This window comes from Pterocles gutturalis, unplaced genomic scaffold, assembly GCF_000699245.1.
Source record: "Pterocles gutturalis isolate BGI_N339 unplaced genomic scaffold, ASM69924v1 scaffold29370, whole genome shotgun sequence".
Taxonomy (NCBI): domain Eukaryota; kingdom Metazoa; phylum Chordata; class Aves; order Pterocliformes; family Pteroclidae; genus Pterocles; species Pterocles gutturalis.
In genome coordinates, this window is record NW_010146958.1 from 1 (window position 1) to 17,492 (window position 17,492).

The 17,492-nt window shown below is 40.7% G+C and overlaps 1 protein-coding gene across 1 annotated transcript in view; it reads right to left on the reverse strand.

Annotated features, from left to right (window-relative positions):
• Positions 1-9,723: 9,723 nt before the first annotated feature.
• Positions 9,724-17,492, reverse strand: part of IMPG1 (interphotoreceptor matrix proteoglycan 1) — a 42,233-nt gene continuing 34,464 nt past the window's right edge. Inside the window, exons 13-16 of the mRNA XM_010085912.1 lie at positions 16,056-16,630; positions 15,109-15,328; positions 11,740-11,950; positions 9,724-9,766 (exon numbers count right to left, since the gene is read on the reverse strand). Of these exons, the coding sequence (XP_010084214.1) occupies positions 9,724-9,766; positions 11,740-11,950; positions 15,109-15,328; positions 16,056-16,630 (1,049 nt within the window). The remainder of the gene's footprint in view (positions 9,767-11,739; positions 11,951-15,108; positions 15,329-16,055; positions 16,631-17,492) is intronic.

A 17,492-nucleotide genomic window follows, 5' to 3' on the forward strand; every position in this document is an offset into this window, starting at 1 on the left:
TCTCTAACATTCTGTGATTCTGTGACTGAGAAAAAGGCCATAACAATTTGTTTAGCTTCAGAGTGCTGGTTTACTGGCAGTAATAGTTCCTTGGTTTTCTGCGAATTATTTTTTAATAGAATTCCGTATGCCAACTGTTACTTGTTCAGCATCAAAGCTCATAACTGAAAGTAGCATTGCTGTCATGGATAGCACAGTCAGTGGGTCACCTGTTAAAAATAATATTAAAATCTAGCAAGTGAGCTGCACTTCCCACTTCATGGGGTTCCCAGTGTTGGCACTGTCTGGTGAACATTGTTTGTTTAGCGTGGGAGGCTGACAGATGGAGAACACTGGCTCCTTGAGCAAAAGTCTCAAGTTCTTAATCGCTTTTTAAGCACAGTTTTGCCAGTTGCAGCATCTGATACTAGTTTATTCTGATCCTGCTTTTCTGCTCTCTGTGTTTAAAAAAACCCAAATTTGTGTGTGTAGGGACTGATCTAGTGATTTCCTTCTGCCTCTGAAGTCAGAGCTCGAGAGAGGAAATCTAATTAACAAAGGTGTAATATTTGTTAATGGCACCTTTGAACAATGTAAAAGCTTTGTGCAGATTTTTAAAGATTTGTATTTTTTCCATTTCAGGGAAGGATGATATGGATATGTGTGAGCTCAATCTGGAAGAGACTGGTTTAACTCGGAAGCGAGGCGCTGAAATTTTGCCCAGGCAGTTTGAAGAAATTTGGGAGCGCTGCGGAGGTATCCAGTATCTTCAAAATGCAATTGAGAGCAGACAAGCTCGTCCTACCTACGCGACAGCGATGCTGCAGAACCTGTTGAAATAAGCGGTCGTTTTGCACAGGGGCGCTGGAGCTGAGACCCCTTGCCTGCGACACAAAGGGAAGAGCTCCTCTGTGCAGCAGAGGGTGCAAACATTCTGTAATCGTGTTAGAGAGGTTTAATATAAAGTGCACAGATTTTATTAATCATGTGGTTTGTTAATTTGTACTTTATGATGTTTAATTGCTGTAGTGAACTTTACCAGGTGTGAGGACCTTGAAGAGGTTTCAGTCCGTGTAGTTTGTTGCGTTTTGTTTATATGCGGTATTTTCTGTAACGGTTTCTGTTATAACTCGTAACGCTTTTAAGCAGTCTGTCTATACTTGGTTACGTACTACAAAGAACTGCTTTGCAACCACCTTTTTGTAAAATCTCCTCTTTAAAACACTGAATAGTTGGCTTCCAGTGGTGGCCTAGTGAAGAGGATGTGCTGTTCCTAATAACTGGAATCACGAGGCCTTAGCTTTGACTTCTGGAGAAGTTGGAGTGTACTTTTATATCATCTGAGACATTTTATGTCCTGATTTGAAAACTGGTTAGTGTCTGTATTTACTGACTTTTTCAGAAACTGGTGGGAAATCCTCCTGAATGGGAGACCCCAAATTCCCATTTAATGTGTTCTCTGCCTTGGTTTCTGTACGTTCTGAGAAGAGCAGGAATAGATGTCGATATTGTGTCATATTGGAGGTACTCAAAGGATGTGCCACTTGTTGGGGCTTCTACCACTTCTCTGTTTCTTTTTCTTTTTTCTCTTTAAATACAAATTTCCTTTAGACTTGTGTTTTTCTGACCAAATTTCCATTGGAAATTCTTGGCCAGTTTCTTTATCCAGGTAGTGTAATTTCAGTCTATTATGCAGAAGTGTCTAAGACTTATATCTGGAGGCACATAAGATTAAGGATAGCATAAGGGAAACATGTCCAGCTTTTTGGTGGCAGTGTAACTTCACTGAATATTGAGCCTCAGAAATCCCGTTTGTTTTAATTGTAACGAGCTGCACAAAGTCTGTACCTTTCATTAGATTGTATAAAAAAAGTGGTCCAATAACATAATGCATCATCGTAACGCTGTGTGCTGATGAAATAGCTGCGTGGGGTATCGTAGTGATTCGGACACTGGGCTTTGTCTTAATCCCCTCTGTTGAGTTTCATCGTTGGTAAGGGTTCCCTTGCTAGGCAGTTTGTTTTGGGAAGTTTTGAGAGTGGGAATTGTTAATTTCATACCATTTTAAGATGCATCTTGTTCACTTATGTGAACATTGATTCACCATGCTGGCCATTATTTCAACAAATGAAACTTGATTATTTATGATCACTGGTAAGAATTGGAAATGTCAGCAGCCTGATCTCTGGGTACTCGCTCAACCTGATTTAAAAATGCAGTTGTTCTCTGTGAATTGACAAAGTCTGCTTACACTGTAAAATACTTTCCTCACAGTTTGAAACCTCTTGGAAAGTTTAGTTTTTTAATGTATAAATACACATAATGAATGACTTTAAAGAGGTGCAGTTCTGGAGCACAGAGAAAGCTCGTCTGCATACCTCGTATACCGTATACCGACATTGCGCGTGCATGCCTCAGGCTGCTTGTTGCTGTAAACACACTCCTTCCTGGCACACACACAGCAGTAGTTTTTGGCTGGAAATGATCGGACAAGCGCATCAGACTGCTGGCTAGCAAGTAACGTACAAACCTGTGCAGCGTTGTGTGAGTTCAAAGGTGCTGCTTATTAAATTTAGGTTACTGGGGTTTAATGTGCTACTGGAACAGGCTGCCCAGAGAGGGTGTGGAGTCTCCTTCTCTGGAGACATTCAAAGCCCGCCTGGATGCGTTCCTGTGTGATCTGATCTGGGTGTCCTGCTCCGGCAGGGGGATTGGACTGGATGATCTTTCGAGGTCCCTTCCAATCTCTAACATTCTGTGATTCTGTGAATTGGAACCAACATTTCAGAACTTCCAGTCTCCCGAAAGTTAGGACTGCCAGGAGCTGTGATCATTCATGTGATACTGGGAATCACTGACCTGGCAGGGCTGTGATGCCCTACCCGGTGTTTGTTACTGTCTAGATTGAAATTCTTGACAACATGTTCAGTCTCAGTTTGTAGAGGGGTATATATAGAAACGGATCTTATGAAACTGAACATAGTAAGCAAAGAACCCCAATATTCAGTGTGTGTGTATCTATATATACATATATATGCTGAAATAGTATATATATGTGTAAACATACTTGTGGGGAGCTTACTTTAAATAGGATTGTTAACTGATTTTTTTTCCTGTCTGTTCCTTTGATTATGCCAGGATATCCTTGACTGGCATCAGAAAGAACATTTATTTTTCAGAATGGGATGTATAGGAGTTCTTGTTAACTGAATTACTAACAGATCTGAGCTATCAGAATAAAATTGACTCTGAAACAGTGGAAGAGGAGCTGGTGGCTGGATGTTCTCAGATGAGATGTGCCCACCTCTGCATTGCTCCAGCAGTCTGCCTGAGGCAAGCAGAAGATGCATTCCCAAAATCAGGGTATTCCAGTTTGCACAGTAGCATGCTTTTTTTTTTTTTTTTTTTCCTCCCTGCACCAAAAGCAGCATCCACTTTTAGTTTTGCTAATCTTTTTCTGCAACAAAATTTAATTTTCAGTTCATTTTAGGTTTGTGGGGTTTTTTTGGGGTTTTTTTTTTTTGTTTGTTTGTTTGTTTTTTTTACATCAGGCAATGTTCAGCTGCTTAGCGATTGCTTCCATTGTCCCATCTGCTGTGTCAGGTACTGATACTGTTGGTTGGTTTGGAGAGGAAATAAAAAAAAGAAGGAGTAGAGTAGGATTGTAATAGCACCTAATGCCGTTCTGATCTACAGTTCTAGTGAAAAATGTAATTTGGTTTTTAAAGCAAAATGATGATGTAAACATGTTGGCTTGGTTCTGTGTGGTTGATTTAAAAAAGAACATCTGTCTTCCTGCCTCTCAGAGAAATTGTCCATTCTAGTTGAGATCTTCTGCATGGAGCCCTCCAGAAAACAAAGGAGAGGAAGAGAATCACGGCGCTAGGCTGCGGTCCTGAGGAGGTGACCCAGAAATAGGAACTGGCTAGAGAATGCTACTTGGAGGACCACAAGGTCGTTAAATACTTGTCTTTCATCCATTGATAAGATTGTTTTTCTTTACCTAGTTGAATCCTTTGGGTTTTTTTCTCCAAAATCTTTATTTAAAGTATTTAAATGACCTCCTAATACTGTACTGAAAATTAAAAAAAAAAAAAAATAAATACATTCCATGTTGAAATCTGTTGTATCTCTCTTACCATTTTGTCTTTAAAGATGAAAGGTGTAATAAATAAGGGTAATTTAAGTTAGGAGAAGGATAAAAGTATTTCTGTGCTGGAACTGCCTGATGCTTTTCTATCAGATATTTATGGTGCTTGAAGCTGCTCTAGTAGAGAATTGTGCCTTTAATTTAGAAGGTAAGCATTCCTCTAAAATAACATTCTGATATTGAGTAATTGTGATTTTTTTTACTCTTTAAGTCTCATACCTCACTTTGCAGTCTCGAAGCAAATATCTCTTTACTTTTATTGCTGTTTTTAACCTCTGTTGCTGTCAGTTCCAACGTGTTTATCATTTGCTGTGCTATGTGCTGTTTGCATCCTTTCCATCAGTGGCTGGTGGAACCACGTATGATGCCTGGAGTTTGTGTGCTGCAGGAAAAGCTTTGTGTTTGGGGTGGGGGGTGGTATTGCTTTTGTTGGGTGTTTTGTTTTTTTTTTTTTGTATTAGCAAACTTTCATGTCTTAAGGGCCAAATCAAAGGAGTATTTTTTTTTTTATTTAAGATGGAAGTAATTCAGACTTCAATATCTAGGAGATATAATTTTGTTTAATTTTCCTTATGGCTTTCAGTTCCAACTCTAGCTTTACATCAGTTTTAAAATAATGTGATGTGTCTTAGTGTGAGATGAAATACCAATTCAATTCCCTGTGAAATTTTCAAGCAAATAGTTTTATTATATTTTATTGAAATACAAAAGGCTTACATCCAGCAAATACATTTGGTAATTAATTATTGAGAGTGATAAATACAGTCATGAATAATCATTATTAAAATGCACATTTTAAAATTACTTATTTTTAATCTGACTAGTGGTAACTAGTATGAATAGAAATATGCTAAACACATACAAAAATACATTTGTAATGGAAAAAAATGGAATGCTTTCAGCATTCCCAATGCATTCTTAACTTACACGAACAGTAGTGAAAAACTAACGTTTGTTGGCAGGGATGGCTTCCAGTGCCCTGCAAGAAGTATTTCTGAAGTAGAGGTTTATTGTGAAGTGTTACTGTGTCAAACCACATCTTAGGTTTCTTTTTGTCCCCCCCCTAGTTAAATAAAGTAAGTAAAAATACTATTTCAGCTTTTATTCTTGGTGTGTTGCCTTCCTTTGTGCACAGTCACCGGTTTGGGTGGTTTTACAGGCAAACCTGTTTGTGCAGTTAATTGTTTGGAATTCATCAACTTCTTCTGAGCATACACAGTCAGGTAAAGTTCAGCCTCTGCTGCGGTAACTGTGGTGCAAAGTGAAAAGAATCATCACTAGGACCAGCTACCGTCCTGCAGACCTTGAATTTCAGACCTGAATGAGGAGCTGTCATCCAGTAGAGCCATGAACCAGGTAGGAGCTCAGTTTGAGCGGTAAGCACAACTTCTGGCGTGCACCCAGCAGGAAGCAGTGCCTGGGTATTGTACAACACCGGTGCGGCATGTAAATATCGATATACTCAAGAAAAAGGTGTTCAAAGTCAAGTCATGCTCGCACATGGATCAGGACTGTGGATCCACAGAGCATAAATTACTGCAAAACACTGTCGTGGTTTAATGGCCGTGCATTTTCTGCTCAGATTGCTTCTACAAAAACTAACAGTAACCTCTCCAAATTGTGTGCTGTGAATACAAATCTCGTGTTCGGAAACGATGAAACTGCAGGTATTTGCCTCAGCCAAAATTTTGAAGTCGTAAAACAGTTTACCTGTCAGCAGAAACTAAGCAGGGAAGTGTGTGCATCCATCTGTATACCTCATGTGTTTATTAACAGAAAAATAGGAATCGGCTGTTCACAGAAACCGTTACAAAATTAATCCCAACTTCTGTGTGATTTGCAATGTGAGCGTTGTAGGGAGAGAATAAAGAAGTTCCCAAACGCTTTTCACGTGGCCCGTGGTTAATGACGGCTCTCGTTTCCATGTTTGCCACTTACAGCAGTGCGGGGGAGGAAGGCTGATAACAGGGTGTACAAACGCGGTAAAGTTTCATCAACATTTTTAACGAAATGGTTGTGACATACAACACTGGGAAAAGTCACTTCTCAGCTAAATCTGCTTCTAGCACTTGGCTCTTCAAAACACAGTGAAGGTGTGTCAGCACTGGGTGCCTAATGCATGCGTCTTACCACTGGTGACTTCTTACTGGGCACATTGTGGGCGTGATCCAATAGTGAGTCACCTTGGTCGTGTTGGTTTTCGTTGGTAAAACAATGCAATGTGTACTGACTGTAAAGCTAAATTGTTGTATCTTCAGGAATCCTTGGATTTTTTCCATATGCGTAATCAACCTGAGGTCCAGTCGTGAATAATGCAGACCTTCTTTTTTGAATACCTGTAAGAAAAAACTGTCGTAAAGACGTTTGAAAAGCATTTTGAATTTGAAAATGTATTATTTGTCTACAGCTAATAGGCAAGATCTTACTGAACTCTGTTGAGGCAATATCCAGTTCACTGTAAGGAGAGTTGAGCTAATCCTGAAGTTATTTTATGCACTAAGTCATTGAGCTCAGAGTAAAATTATTTTTCCTCCCTGATATAAGTGTTGTGATTCTATATGAAACAACAAGCAAGTACCTCCGATACCATCATAATCTGAAGAATATATTTTTGTCTGTAACATAATGAGAATGCAGTGTGCTACAGAAGAAGCCGTATCTAAAGAATCGCCAAGACTCACAGTTACAGCAGACCTGGGATGAAATAGCCTTTGGGACACCCATCCTCTCTGCATTAAGTGTAAAAGTGACAGCTGTGCTATGCAAACTGCTAAACTGGTAAAACCTGGTGTTCTCCAACGAAGAGCACAGCACTGCCATCTCCGTAAGGTATTTCAGGTCTTCTTTCCCCTGTGGTAAAGAGACACTAAACCTCTGCTGTTGGTGGGGAGCTCTGCCAGGCTCACTTGTGGTGGTGGTGTGTTGTTTGAATCCAGGATGCTGTTTGCTTGATGATCCAAGTGACTGACATGAGGATGAAACAAATAGCAGCCTTTTAATTCCAGTCCTCTTTCTTGGTGCCTGAGGGTCGGTTTTTCAGAGGATCATGCTACGTGTCAGTCACAGATTTTGAAGAGCAAAGAATCTGTAGGGATTTTTAGGCTTCATCTGAATTACACCCAATGAAGTGGTGTTTGCCCATGCCCATTAGATCCAGCATTATCAAACGAATTCTTCTATCATCCTCCTACCCAGTGCTTTATTCCAGTACTCCTGGGTTATTTTGTGTCAAGTATTTCTGGATCCTCTAAGCTTTTATGAGTTTGTTAAAACTGCTTTTCTGTAGTAGCTGTTACAGCATGGTTCTTTTGCAAGCTTAGAAAAGTTTGTGAAGACACTTTAGATGAGATCGTTTTCTTTCTGAGGGTTAGATGCATTACTGAATTTTGCCAGATAATGTCTTGAGAAAGAAGCTTACTCACCCATGCCATGGACGAGCACAAAGAAATGACACGTTTACAGAATAGCATCCGTTAGATCAGCTGAAAAGTAATAGACTTTACAGACTACTTAAGAGCCTTGCAGCTGCAAAGCAATGTGCTTTATTTTTCAGCGTGTTTTTCACTGAGCAGAGAACATCCAGCACAGGCACAGATATGACACTGGATATGACAAAAGTTGCGTTTTGACTGAGGTGGTGTCATCAGCTTTCCTCTCGAAGGAGCAGCGCACACGTGTGTAGGCGAGGTAGGCAGCAGAGGTCAGACCAGCAGGATCGTTTTTCGAGGACTTTGGCATGTTTGACTCTCAACCATGGTATGGGCTTGGCTTCGTGTCTCAGTGTGAGCTAGCTGGTCCACTCCAGTGGGTAAATTCTGGCTCGCTGTCACGTTCTGCTTCGACCCAAAGAAAGACAACTCCCACAGTCATTTTATTCCTCATATTATACTGTTTGTGGAGTGAGACACACCGAGCTCCCTGAGACCTGTGTGGAGGTAACGATGGTTCTCAGCTGCTTGCAAGAACTTGTATTTTCTACTGAGCTCAGAGAAAGGGAAGAGCCAGTTCCTCACCTGGGGGGAAACATCTTTGGTAATTCCTAGACAACGAATTGAGTATAAACCCAACCAACCCAAATCCCCTCTGATAACTAAATTTTGCAGTTGTTTTCCATGTACTGACCCTGTAACTAAACTGGAGACGTTGTTCATGCTTGGAAAGGAATTGGAGAGTATTGTAGCTTCTGCGGGTATTTTGGGCTTGTTTTCATCTACACCTTTAGAAATACAGAGCTGTACTTTCCGTAGACAATATGTTGCTGCCACTGCTATCATTACACATTGCAAAATAGAATTTAAAGATAAGGAATTTTCAGTTTGGCTTGGAAGTTCTACGTATCCACCTCCTCCTGAAAATTCAATTCAAGAACCATCTTCTGCTGTGAAAATCCTAGCCCCAAAGGAGGCTTCCAGATGGTGATGTGGAAGTGGTGCTCTTAGTTCCACCTAATGAAGGGTGTATTCTACATACGTTTTTCTTCCTCCATCATCAAAGTGTTTTCAGCATCAGGCTTCTGATGTCAACACTCATTTTGAACGTAAGTAATGGTGAAAAATGTCCAAAAGCAACTAATTGTTTTAAAACCCATTTCTATTTTGTGGTTGCCTCACTTCTCACTACGTTAAATTCCTTAAGTAAATCTTGAGAAGAATTTTGTCAATATACTTTTGACAGTTCAAATAGAGTCTAGAATGACACGAGCCTGGTTTTCTCCCACAGATGTGCTATTTTGTTCCTTCCATGCAATATTCAATGCTTTTTGTAAGTAGTGATTTTAAGAAGTTCAGCTGATGTGACTGGTGATTGGTCTCCAATTACCCACAGGCACATTTCTTTTCAGATAGGTGTAAAATACTAACTGCAACCGCCTGTGCTCTTGTGTTCATCAGCAGTGAAGCCAATTAGTTCTCAAGATTTTCTGTCTGCTGCTCCCAGCTGTCTGATCGATCGCTATCACGGCGTTCTGGTCCCCACGCTTGTCTGCTCTGTCCGGAACTGTCACCTTGAGTGCTCGAAGAAGCCAGACCTGGGCAGGAATCCTTTGTGTAATGAAAATTTTCAGTGAAAATAAATCTTTGGCTTGAGCCAGTATGTTATGTAAATAAAGGAGCAAGTAATGATCCCATAGAGGAAGATTTCTGTAACCCGGAATCCTTTCAAGAGCGCACACTCGGATACATCAGCATTAAGAGACAGTGTCTATTTCGGAGAATTTTTTGACTCTGCTTTTCTCCTTTCTGTATTTTTTTTCCCCACAAAGATACAAGAGCTTTTAAGTTGCAAAACTTGAAATAATGTTTGAGATGTTAGCAGTGTTCTGCTCCAATCAGAATTCCTACCTGTTCAAACTCTCTGCAGCTTAAACTGCCACATTAGCAAATGGATGCACAGATTGGAGTTTAGATGCATAAAAGCACGTAAGAAGGAATTGTTGTCACAGCAAGCATTGGGAAGGCGAGCTTTTCTTTGTATGGAAGCAGTACAAAGAGGCTTCATGGTAACATTGACCAACAGCAAACCCAACAGGTTTCCAAAGCCCTTGAAAATAGTCACAAACCTTGGTTTTGTCTGGCTGATGCTGGAAATGAAGAGTTTCAGAGACTTGTCAGTTCTGGCTTTGTAAACTGGTCTGGTGACCTACAACAGTTTAAAAAAAAAAAAAAAAAAAGGAAATCAGAACCCGGGATTAATTATTTCACAAAATCACAGAAAGCACTGGGATAGGATGGACCACCAGAGCCATGCAAGAGAGCTGCACGAAAAAGCAGTTCTACAGTCCTGTTAGGAAACCTACCTAGCAGGAGATGTGGAAAGCAAATACATTAATTAGTATTGTCAGTTCTGAAGCTGCCAAGCAAGAGATTCGAATCAAATTTGGTTTAGTTGTAGAATTAATCCATGAAGATGGAGCTGTTATTTGAGATGGGGCTGTTTGTTGAGGGGTAAGGAAAGAGTTTCTGTGCATTTTACCTCCACGCTGGATTGGGATTTCATGTAATGCTTCGTGATCAGCGATCTCTGAGGAGCCCACACAAGCACTTACACCACAAAACCTATTTGTGGGCTCATCATGTTCAAAAGCAGGATTAATCCTTACAGCATTTTCTGAATTGCAGCTGTTGAGAGTAGGACTTCTACAATGCAGAACATTTTGGTTTAGGTAAGATTTTAAATTGCAGAAGAAAAAAAAGGAATATTTTGAAATGTGAAGAAAAAGATCGTGAGCAGCTTACTGCAAATTAGAGTTTCTTTTGCTTTTTCTTCTCAACTTAATAATGAAAATGATGAAAAGAAAAACAAGGCTTAGTAAGCCAAAAATGAGAGGTTTAAAAATGAAGGGTTGTATGGGTTCTGGAGCAAATTTTTCACAACGCTGTCCTTGGTAAAGCTTGTGTCTACGTACAGGGCATCTAAAACAGGGAGAGGAAGAGAAAAATATCGATCTTGAAGGCAGAAAATACAAGAGTACCTAAATGAAAACAAAGGAAAATCTGCAACTAGATATAGACACAGTATCCCCCGTACGATTGTGATGTGTCTGTATGAAATAATGTGGTTTGATAATAGAGGAAAGAACATATTCTTAGATTCCTGCGAGTGAGTGTTAAACCAAGAGACACTGATCCGTCCTTTGCCTGCCTGGTACCCTTTGCTACTCGGGTGAAGTTTTGAAGAGGACCTGTTTAGCTCGCGGGCTGGTTTCTAGTACAAAACACTGCAGGTGCCCTGCTGCGACTCCGCAAGTCAGGAACTGGGCAGTAACTGTGCTGAATTAATTATAACCTGCTGTTGTAATTTCTGTGACGTCCACTGCAGAGGATGAATTACGGCCGTTATGTTGTTCCAGTGAAATTATCACGTGAATAATTCGCTCAGTAGTCTTATTTTTTGACTTTAATCCTAAATACACTAAGAGATGTATCATTAACCTACTAAAGTCAGTATTAAGAGAGAATAAACAAGTGCAGCATTGTAACTTCTACCCGTGGGCTGTCAGCTACCACGTGCCGGTCTGGTGTACAGAGCTCCACATCATGCTCCGGATGGTCGCTCTAACCGTGAGCTGAAGCGGGATGCTTTCCAAAGAGAATTCATATGTTCAGCTACTGGGGTAGTTCTCAATATTGGCCTGACATCGTCTCATGTAAAAATCTTTACGAAATGTATTTGCAGTTGCGTGGAGCTGCTAATCTTCCATTTTTTCCCAGAAAGCCCTGAAACAGCCTCAGCCTTTGTATGCTTTATAGGGTGGTCTGGAATCAGAAGAGTATTCATGGATGTGTTTATAAGACTATATATTTCCTTTTTAATAAAACTTAGGAAGAAAAAAACATTTCTTAAAACACTGCTATGTAATCAATAGCAAACCCGTGAATGTGTTATTTCATTTTTCCAAGATGTATGTGGAAATCTGGAAAGAATGCATGGGTTTGTACTTGTCATCTCTGCCAATGATGCTGTATTTGTAATAAATTTCTAAAGCATCTCCAAAAAAATTAAAAGTATTTATACTGAAGAAGGGTATTGCAATGTAGGTGAAAGTGTCTGAATGTTGAAGTCTTGCTTATCGGCACCGTTAACAGAATTCATGTCAAGCACCATTTATTTACCTGCAGACGGCTCCTCTTCCTGGGACCAACTCACATTTCCCACCGTTGATGCAGAGATGGGGTTCCAGCTCACACAGGCTGCGGCAGGGCAATCCGTCTTGGCTTGCATAGCCAGGTTTGCAGAGGCACTCAGCCTCTCGTGTCCACTCGTTCGTTATGCATTCAGAAAACTCGTCGCACGCCATGAATTTGCACGGGTCTGCCTGATCAGCTGTAAGGGATGGGAATCATTAGCTGGTGCATCACCCCGGAGGAACTTGGCAGCTAAGAAAAACAATTCACATTGCTGGCCTGCTCCTCGTGCACATTACCAGGAGGATATAGTCTAGCATAAAAGGATACACGTCCTTCCTTCTGTAGGTGACACAGCAAGCATCCAAGCTTGTATTTACTTGTCCATTTGTTTACCCCATCACTGTGATTTCATTTTCATCTCACAAGGATTTTCACATTTGGATATTTTTATCATTTTCTTTACTGTAAATACTGGTTGTATACTGATGGATGCTCTGCTGGAGCCTTGCATGTGTGTAAGACATAGTTTTGACTATAATAATCTCAAACATAGAATTTAGGAAATGTCAAGGGGAGGGAATTAGATTATTGAATATTGCACAGTACTGTGAGTACTGCAACCTGGAAATACTGGCATGGGCTAGAGACATACATGCTTGCAGGGGGTTTTTTTTTGGAAACAATGTGTTAGCATTGGGAAAACTGGTGGGTTTTGTTTTATTTTGTTTTGGGGGTTTTGGAGGGTTTTTTTGTTTAGTTTTGTTTGTTTGTTTGTTTGTTTGTTTTTTTAATATTAGTAAGGGATGCTTCTGTGAGATTAGGGGAAAACGAGCCTGCTAATGTTCATAGGAAGGCCCAAATCAGAGACAGCTTGAAGTCCCAACTTCACCTGTCACAGAAGTCTACTTCTCCTTTCCCGTTCTCTGCTTCTTACCAGAACTGAAAAAAAGACCCAGAAGGAATCCCTGTAAGCTGGTGCTCAGCCCAGCTGTGTGCGGACGGGGTGAGGAGGAGGAGGGTGCATCCATCAGTCCTGTCTCATGGAGGCAGTCTCCTGTGTGCTGTAGGGTAAAGCCCTTAGATAGATCTGGGACAAGAGATGAGAAGCAGACCAGGGGATACAACTCCTGTTCCTGACACCAATTTCAGTAAGATGTGTGGGTGTTTAAAAAAAACTACAGAACTTCTTAAGCAGAAAAATCTGTAGTTTAAAAAGAAGATTGATAGTGGATGGTGCAGCTAGGACCTGTAGGTACTGTCTGGGCTGAGAGTTTCCTTCATGGCCCTAGGTGCTCTGTAATACTCGTTCTAATGAAGAATGAGCATCACATTCTTTACATAGTACTGGAGATCTCACACACACACCAGAATGTGCTCAACTGGTAGAAATTGATCCAGGAGAGATCCTGGATTGTAAATGCATGTGCCTGTGAGCTCTAACAACTGGGCACCAAATGAAGGCAATAAATTACATGTTCCAAGGGCTTTTCTCTGGTCATTGATCCTACTGCTTGGGAATAACCACTTTGGGAAGCTGAAAGGTCTCAGCCCGTTTCCATCTGACAAGCAGAGCTCAACATGAGCATGTCACTGGTTTAGAGGGTTGGGTTTTGGTGATAATGTTTCATTTTCCTTAATAACTTGTTGGGCTACACACCTGCCATACTTTGTCGTATTTTCTGTGTTTTCACTTTGTTTAAATACAACAAAAATGCATGCAGGTATTTCCAAAGGTCCACTGTGTGGTCCTTGACAATATTACTGATGAGCAGTGCAGCCAGCCCTCTGCAGCTGCAGAGTCTTGATACGTATTTCGGGCTGTCAGTTCCCAGCAGGATAACGTACCGGATGTGTTACCACTAGATGGCTCTTACTTTCACAAAAAAATAGGAATTTGTTTAAATTACCTTAATTTACTAAACAGGCTGGGGTTTTGTTTGTTGGCTTTTTTTCTGAAGTGAAAAGACAGTGGAGTTTTGAAACACCTGTATGGGAATATACTGGCTTTCTAACCACCATTTATTATTTTGACATTTTAATACTGCTGATAAGCCTTGAAAGAACACCTCTCTCAGCAAACTCATTGTAACCGAGTTTTCTTAAATGAATGTTGAAATACCCCATCAGAAAAGCAGGTGATACAGGTGAAGACAAAAAACTTAAATTGTTTTCTGTATTTTAATTTTAACAACTTTTTAAATTTTTATTTAATGAAAATCTACTACTGAAGCAGAGAACATGTGGTAGCCCAAAGTTCACTTTTTCTAGCAAACTCATTTATTCCTTTATTCAGTGAAACATCAGTTTATCATGGCAATATTTGAAAGCTTACACACTGTGATTTTGGTGACTTTCTTTACCACACGCTACCCATTCTCTCAGTGGTCACAAGGAGTTAAATAAAATAAAAACAGATTAGAAACTGCCTTCATGAACTGTAAATTTTTGTTGTTGTTGTTGTCCTAGAGTTATCAGGATGTGGATGTAAAAACACAGCTTAACCAAAACTGCTAAAGGCACCTGTGTGCTAAGGTAGCAGTATTCTTCTTCACCATGCCAATGAAATTAAATTTAGCCCTGAAATAATTACCAGGACCTGAAAATAGATACAGGGTTCAATTTTATGAAACAATATAATTTTTGAAAACTTTAAGCTTCTGACATTACAGTATGTCCAGATATGTTGTCACTGACTTTCCGCTGCTTAACAAAGACTACAGACTTATTTGAAAGGTATTAAATCAGGAGGAATTCTGGAATTACACATCTATGGAGTGCTACATATAGTAATTCTCTGGTCAGTGAGTACCTTTATATATAATTATATTGTTATTATTATCTGTATCTATAATTATTCCTAGACATTATCTCCTTCTGTCTTGAACTCTGTAGCCCTTTAAAAATTTATGTAATGATGCTCTAAATGATGGCTTGCTTACGATGGTGAAAAAGCCATCAGAAACTATGTTTACGTACTCAGGTGGAAGATTTGCATAAGTCACTCCTATAACCTGCACATGAGCATTCTTTATATATCTATAGAATATATATCTATATATTCTTTGTATTCACCCAGCCCTTATTCTAGAGCATTTTTAGTTTCCTATATTTGGCTCTGAAAAGCAACTGGTGTATGTGCACAGAGCAACACCTCCCCCCAGCACTTCATTATAGTCTGAAAATACGTCTGCAGACACTTTGCAACATCTTGGGTTTTCTTATTCCTCCTGTTCTCTGTGAGGCTCTTGCTAATACCGTTATTTCCAAAATGGTCATGCTTCCAAAGCTGTAACAATCTGGAAAAGATTATCTGCTTGGTTTTGGTGCTGCACATCCATTATTATCCAATCTTACCTGGCTCAATGTCCAGGGAATAGCTGTCGATCTCCAAATTGAGGTGTTCGGCGGCAGCATCACAGAAATCTTCCAAAATGCAGTGTACTGCTTCTGTGATGTTGTATGGCACTGTCCTGGCAAACTTCATTTTGCTGTTCACAATCACACTGCCATTCCTGAAGTTAAGTATTTCCAGGTGCTTAAAACCTGTGAGGTTGGACTGAAGGTATGGAAGTAGCTGCAAAAGAGAAAGTTGCCTTTATTTTAACTTGCCGTCAATGTCTACCTGCTGTTAATCTCTCTGGTAGTCACTTTCCGTTGTCAAGCACACACATCACACACTTATTTCTCTGAGTTTAATCCAATTGTTAAACTCCACCATCAAATTCACTTTTCTGTTTAGTACTATTTTTTTCTGGACTTTTGCATCTTTCTCAATAATGAGATGGATGGACAGCACTTTCCCCTGCAATGAAATGCACAGCAGTCGGGGAGTTTATTCATCTGGAAGAGAAAAAAATCACCTCGCTCAAAAGCCAGCTTTAATAATTTTCAAATGTTCACTGCAGGCAGGTTAGGGCATAGCATACCAGGCGTGTTACTGAGCTGCCCTGCTGTACCCATCGAGAAAATCCATATTTAATCGTGTTCCTCTATGATGTATTTCAAAAGGGCTATTTTTAAATCCAGCATGTAGACACAAGCCTTAGAGGCAATCAGCACTGCTATCTTGTTTACATGAATCTAAGGAAAAGCCAAATAAATTACACGCCAGGCATGTATCTACAGGTCAAAGCTTTCATCACTGACTCCATAAACTCTTCCTGCATAACCTGAGAGCATCCCACGCTTATCGGTCCTTTAAAAACACCGTTCATCAGACTGAATTGTGGTCGGGTCCTGTGCTCTCCCATGTGTTTCTTTAAACCCTCCCCGACTATCGCGGACGCTGGATTTTCACCCACCAGCTGCATGAACTGCTGTTCCAGGGCTTTGTATTCGGGCGAGCTCCTGTTGAAGAGGTCATCAGAGAAGTGCATGTTGGTGACCCTCAGGCTGAAGAAAACCACTAGCTCTTTGCCTTTGGCCGCGGTTGTCATGGAGCTGGTAGTGACATACTGCAGCGTGGGAGCTGGGGTGGCTTCTGCTGGCTCAGCTGTCAGCCCCGCGACGTCCCCGCTGCCGTGCTCGGCTTCGTCCAGCGCCGCGGTGCTCATCGCACCCACGCGGTCTGACTCGGCAGCAATGTCCTGCACCCCTGTCCCGGTGCCTGCAGGAGGAACGCTCTCGGATGCGGGCGCTGGGGAATGTGGTCCTTCGAGGGACTGTTCGATGACCTGAGAGTAGCCGTGGGATGGTCTGGTTGCTGCGGGCGGCGGTGCCGTTCGGTCTGACGGCAGCACATCTGTAATGACACCTTCAGGCTGCGTGATGGAGAAATCACTTGAACCAATAAAGAAAGGCAACGTTTCGTGAGTGCTGGCTGTAACCAAGATGTCATCATTGCCTGATGATTCTGGTTCATCCATGATCTTAACTGCTGCAGAAAAGACAGGGGAAAACATGCAGCTATGTTGAAAGGCAAGCATAACAAACAGCAAGCAGGGAAACGTGCACTGCATTGCCACTGAACTGTTTTTTAAAACAAGCTTTAACACTATCTGAACACGAAAATGTTATTTTGATCACCAAGGAAACACTAGAATAAAACACCTCATCCACTTTTGAATGATGAGATTTCTATAGGCGCTGTGTTTAAACAGTAATTACACTTGGTAAATGTTTCCTGAGCCATTCCAAAGCGCATTCTATTTCTCCCATCTGGGAGAAAATTGCATAAACTTATGTTAAAAGCTGCTACATATATTTTTTTTCCCTTTTATAATTTGTTTTATTATGTATGTTGTAGTATATATATGGTCATTCATTGATAATAGTGTACAGATAAATAAAACATATGCTAATAAAATAGAATAAGTTACTAATATAAAAATAATAAATAGTATACTATGCAAGTTATATAAAATTAAGATATAAAATAATGCATAGTACCAATAGTAATAAAATAAGTAAAACATCACATCAGGGAAAGGACACCTTCCACATTTCCTGCTTTCTGGATGCACAAAATATTGCAAGTTTGTAAGGCAGCTGCCTCGCAGGGTGCTCCCCCTCTTCTGAAGAGCAGGTGATTAGCTAATCGGACGCGTTCTTGCAGTTTTCCCCCATCATCTTGCAGCTAAAGGTAACGCAGCCCCCAAAGACAGCTTCCAAACCATCCTGGAGAGCTGCTGCTGGCAGACAAATACTTTGTTATACTTTGGCACACTGCAGCAAAGCAGCAGGAGCTGGGTGCAGCCGAGGTTTTCCAGAGAGCAGGGTTTAGGGGAGGCAACAGCAAA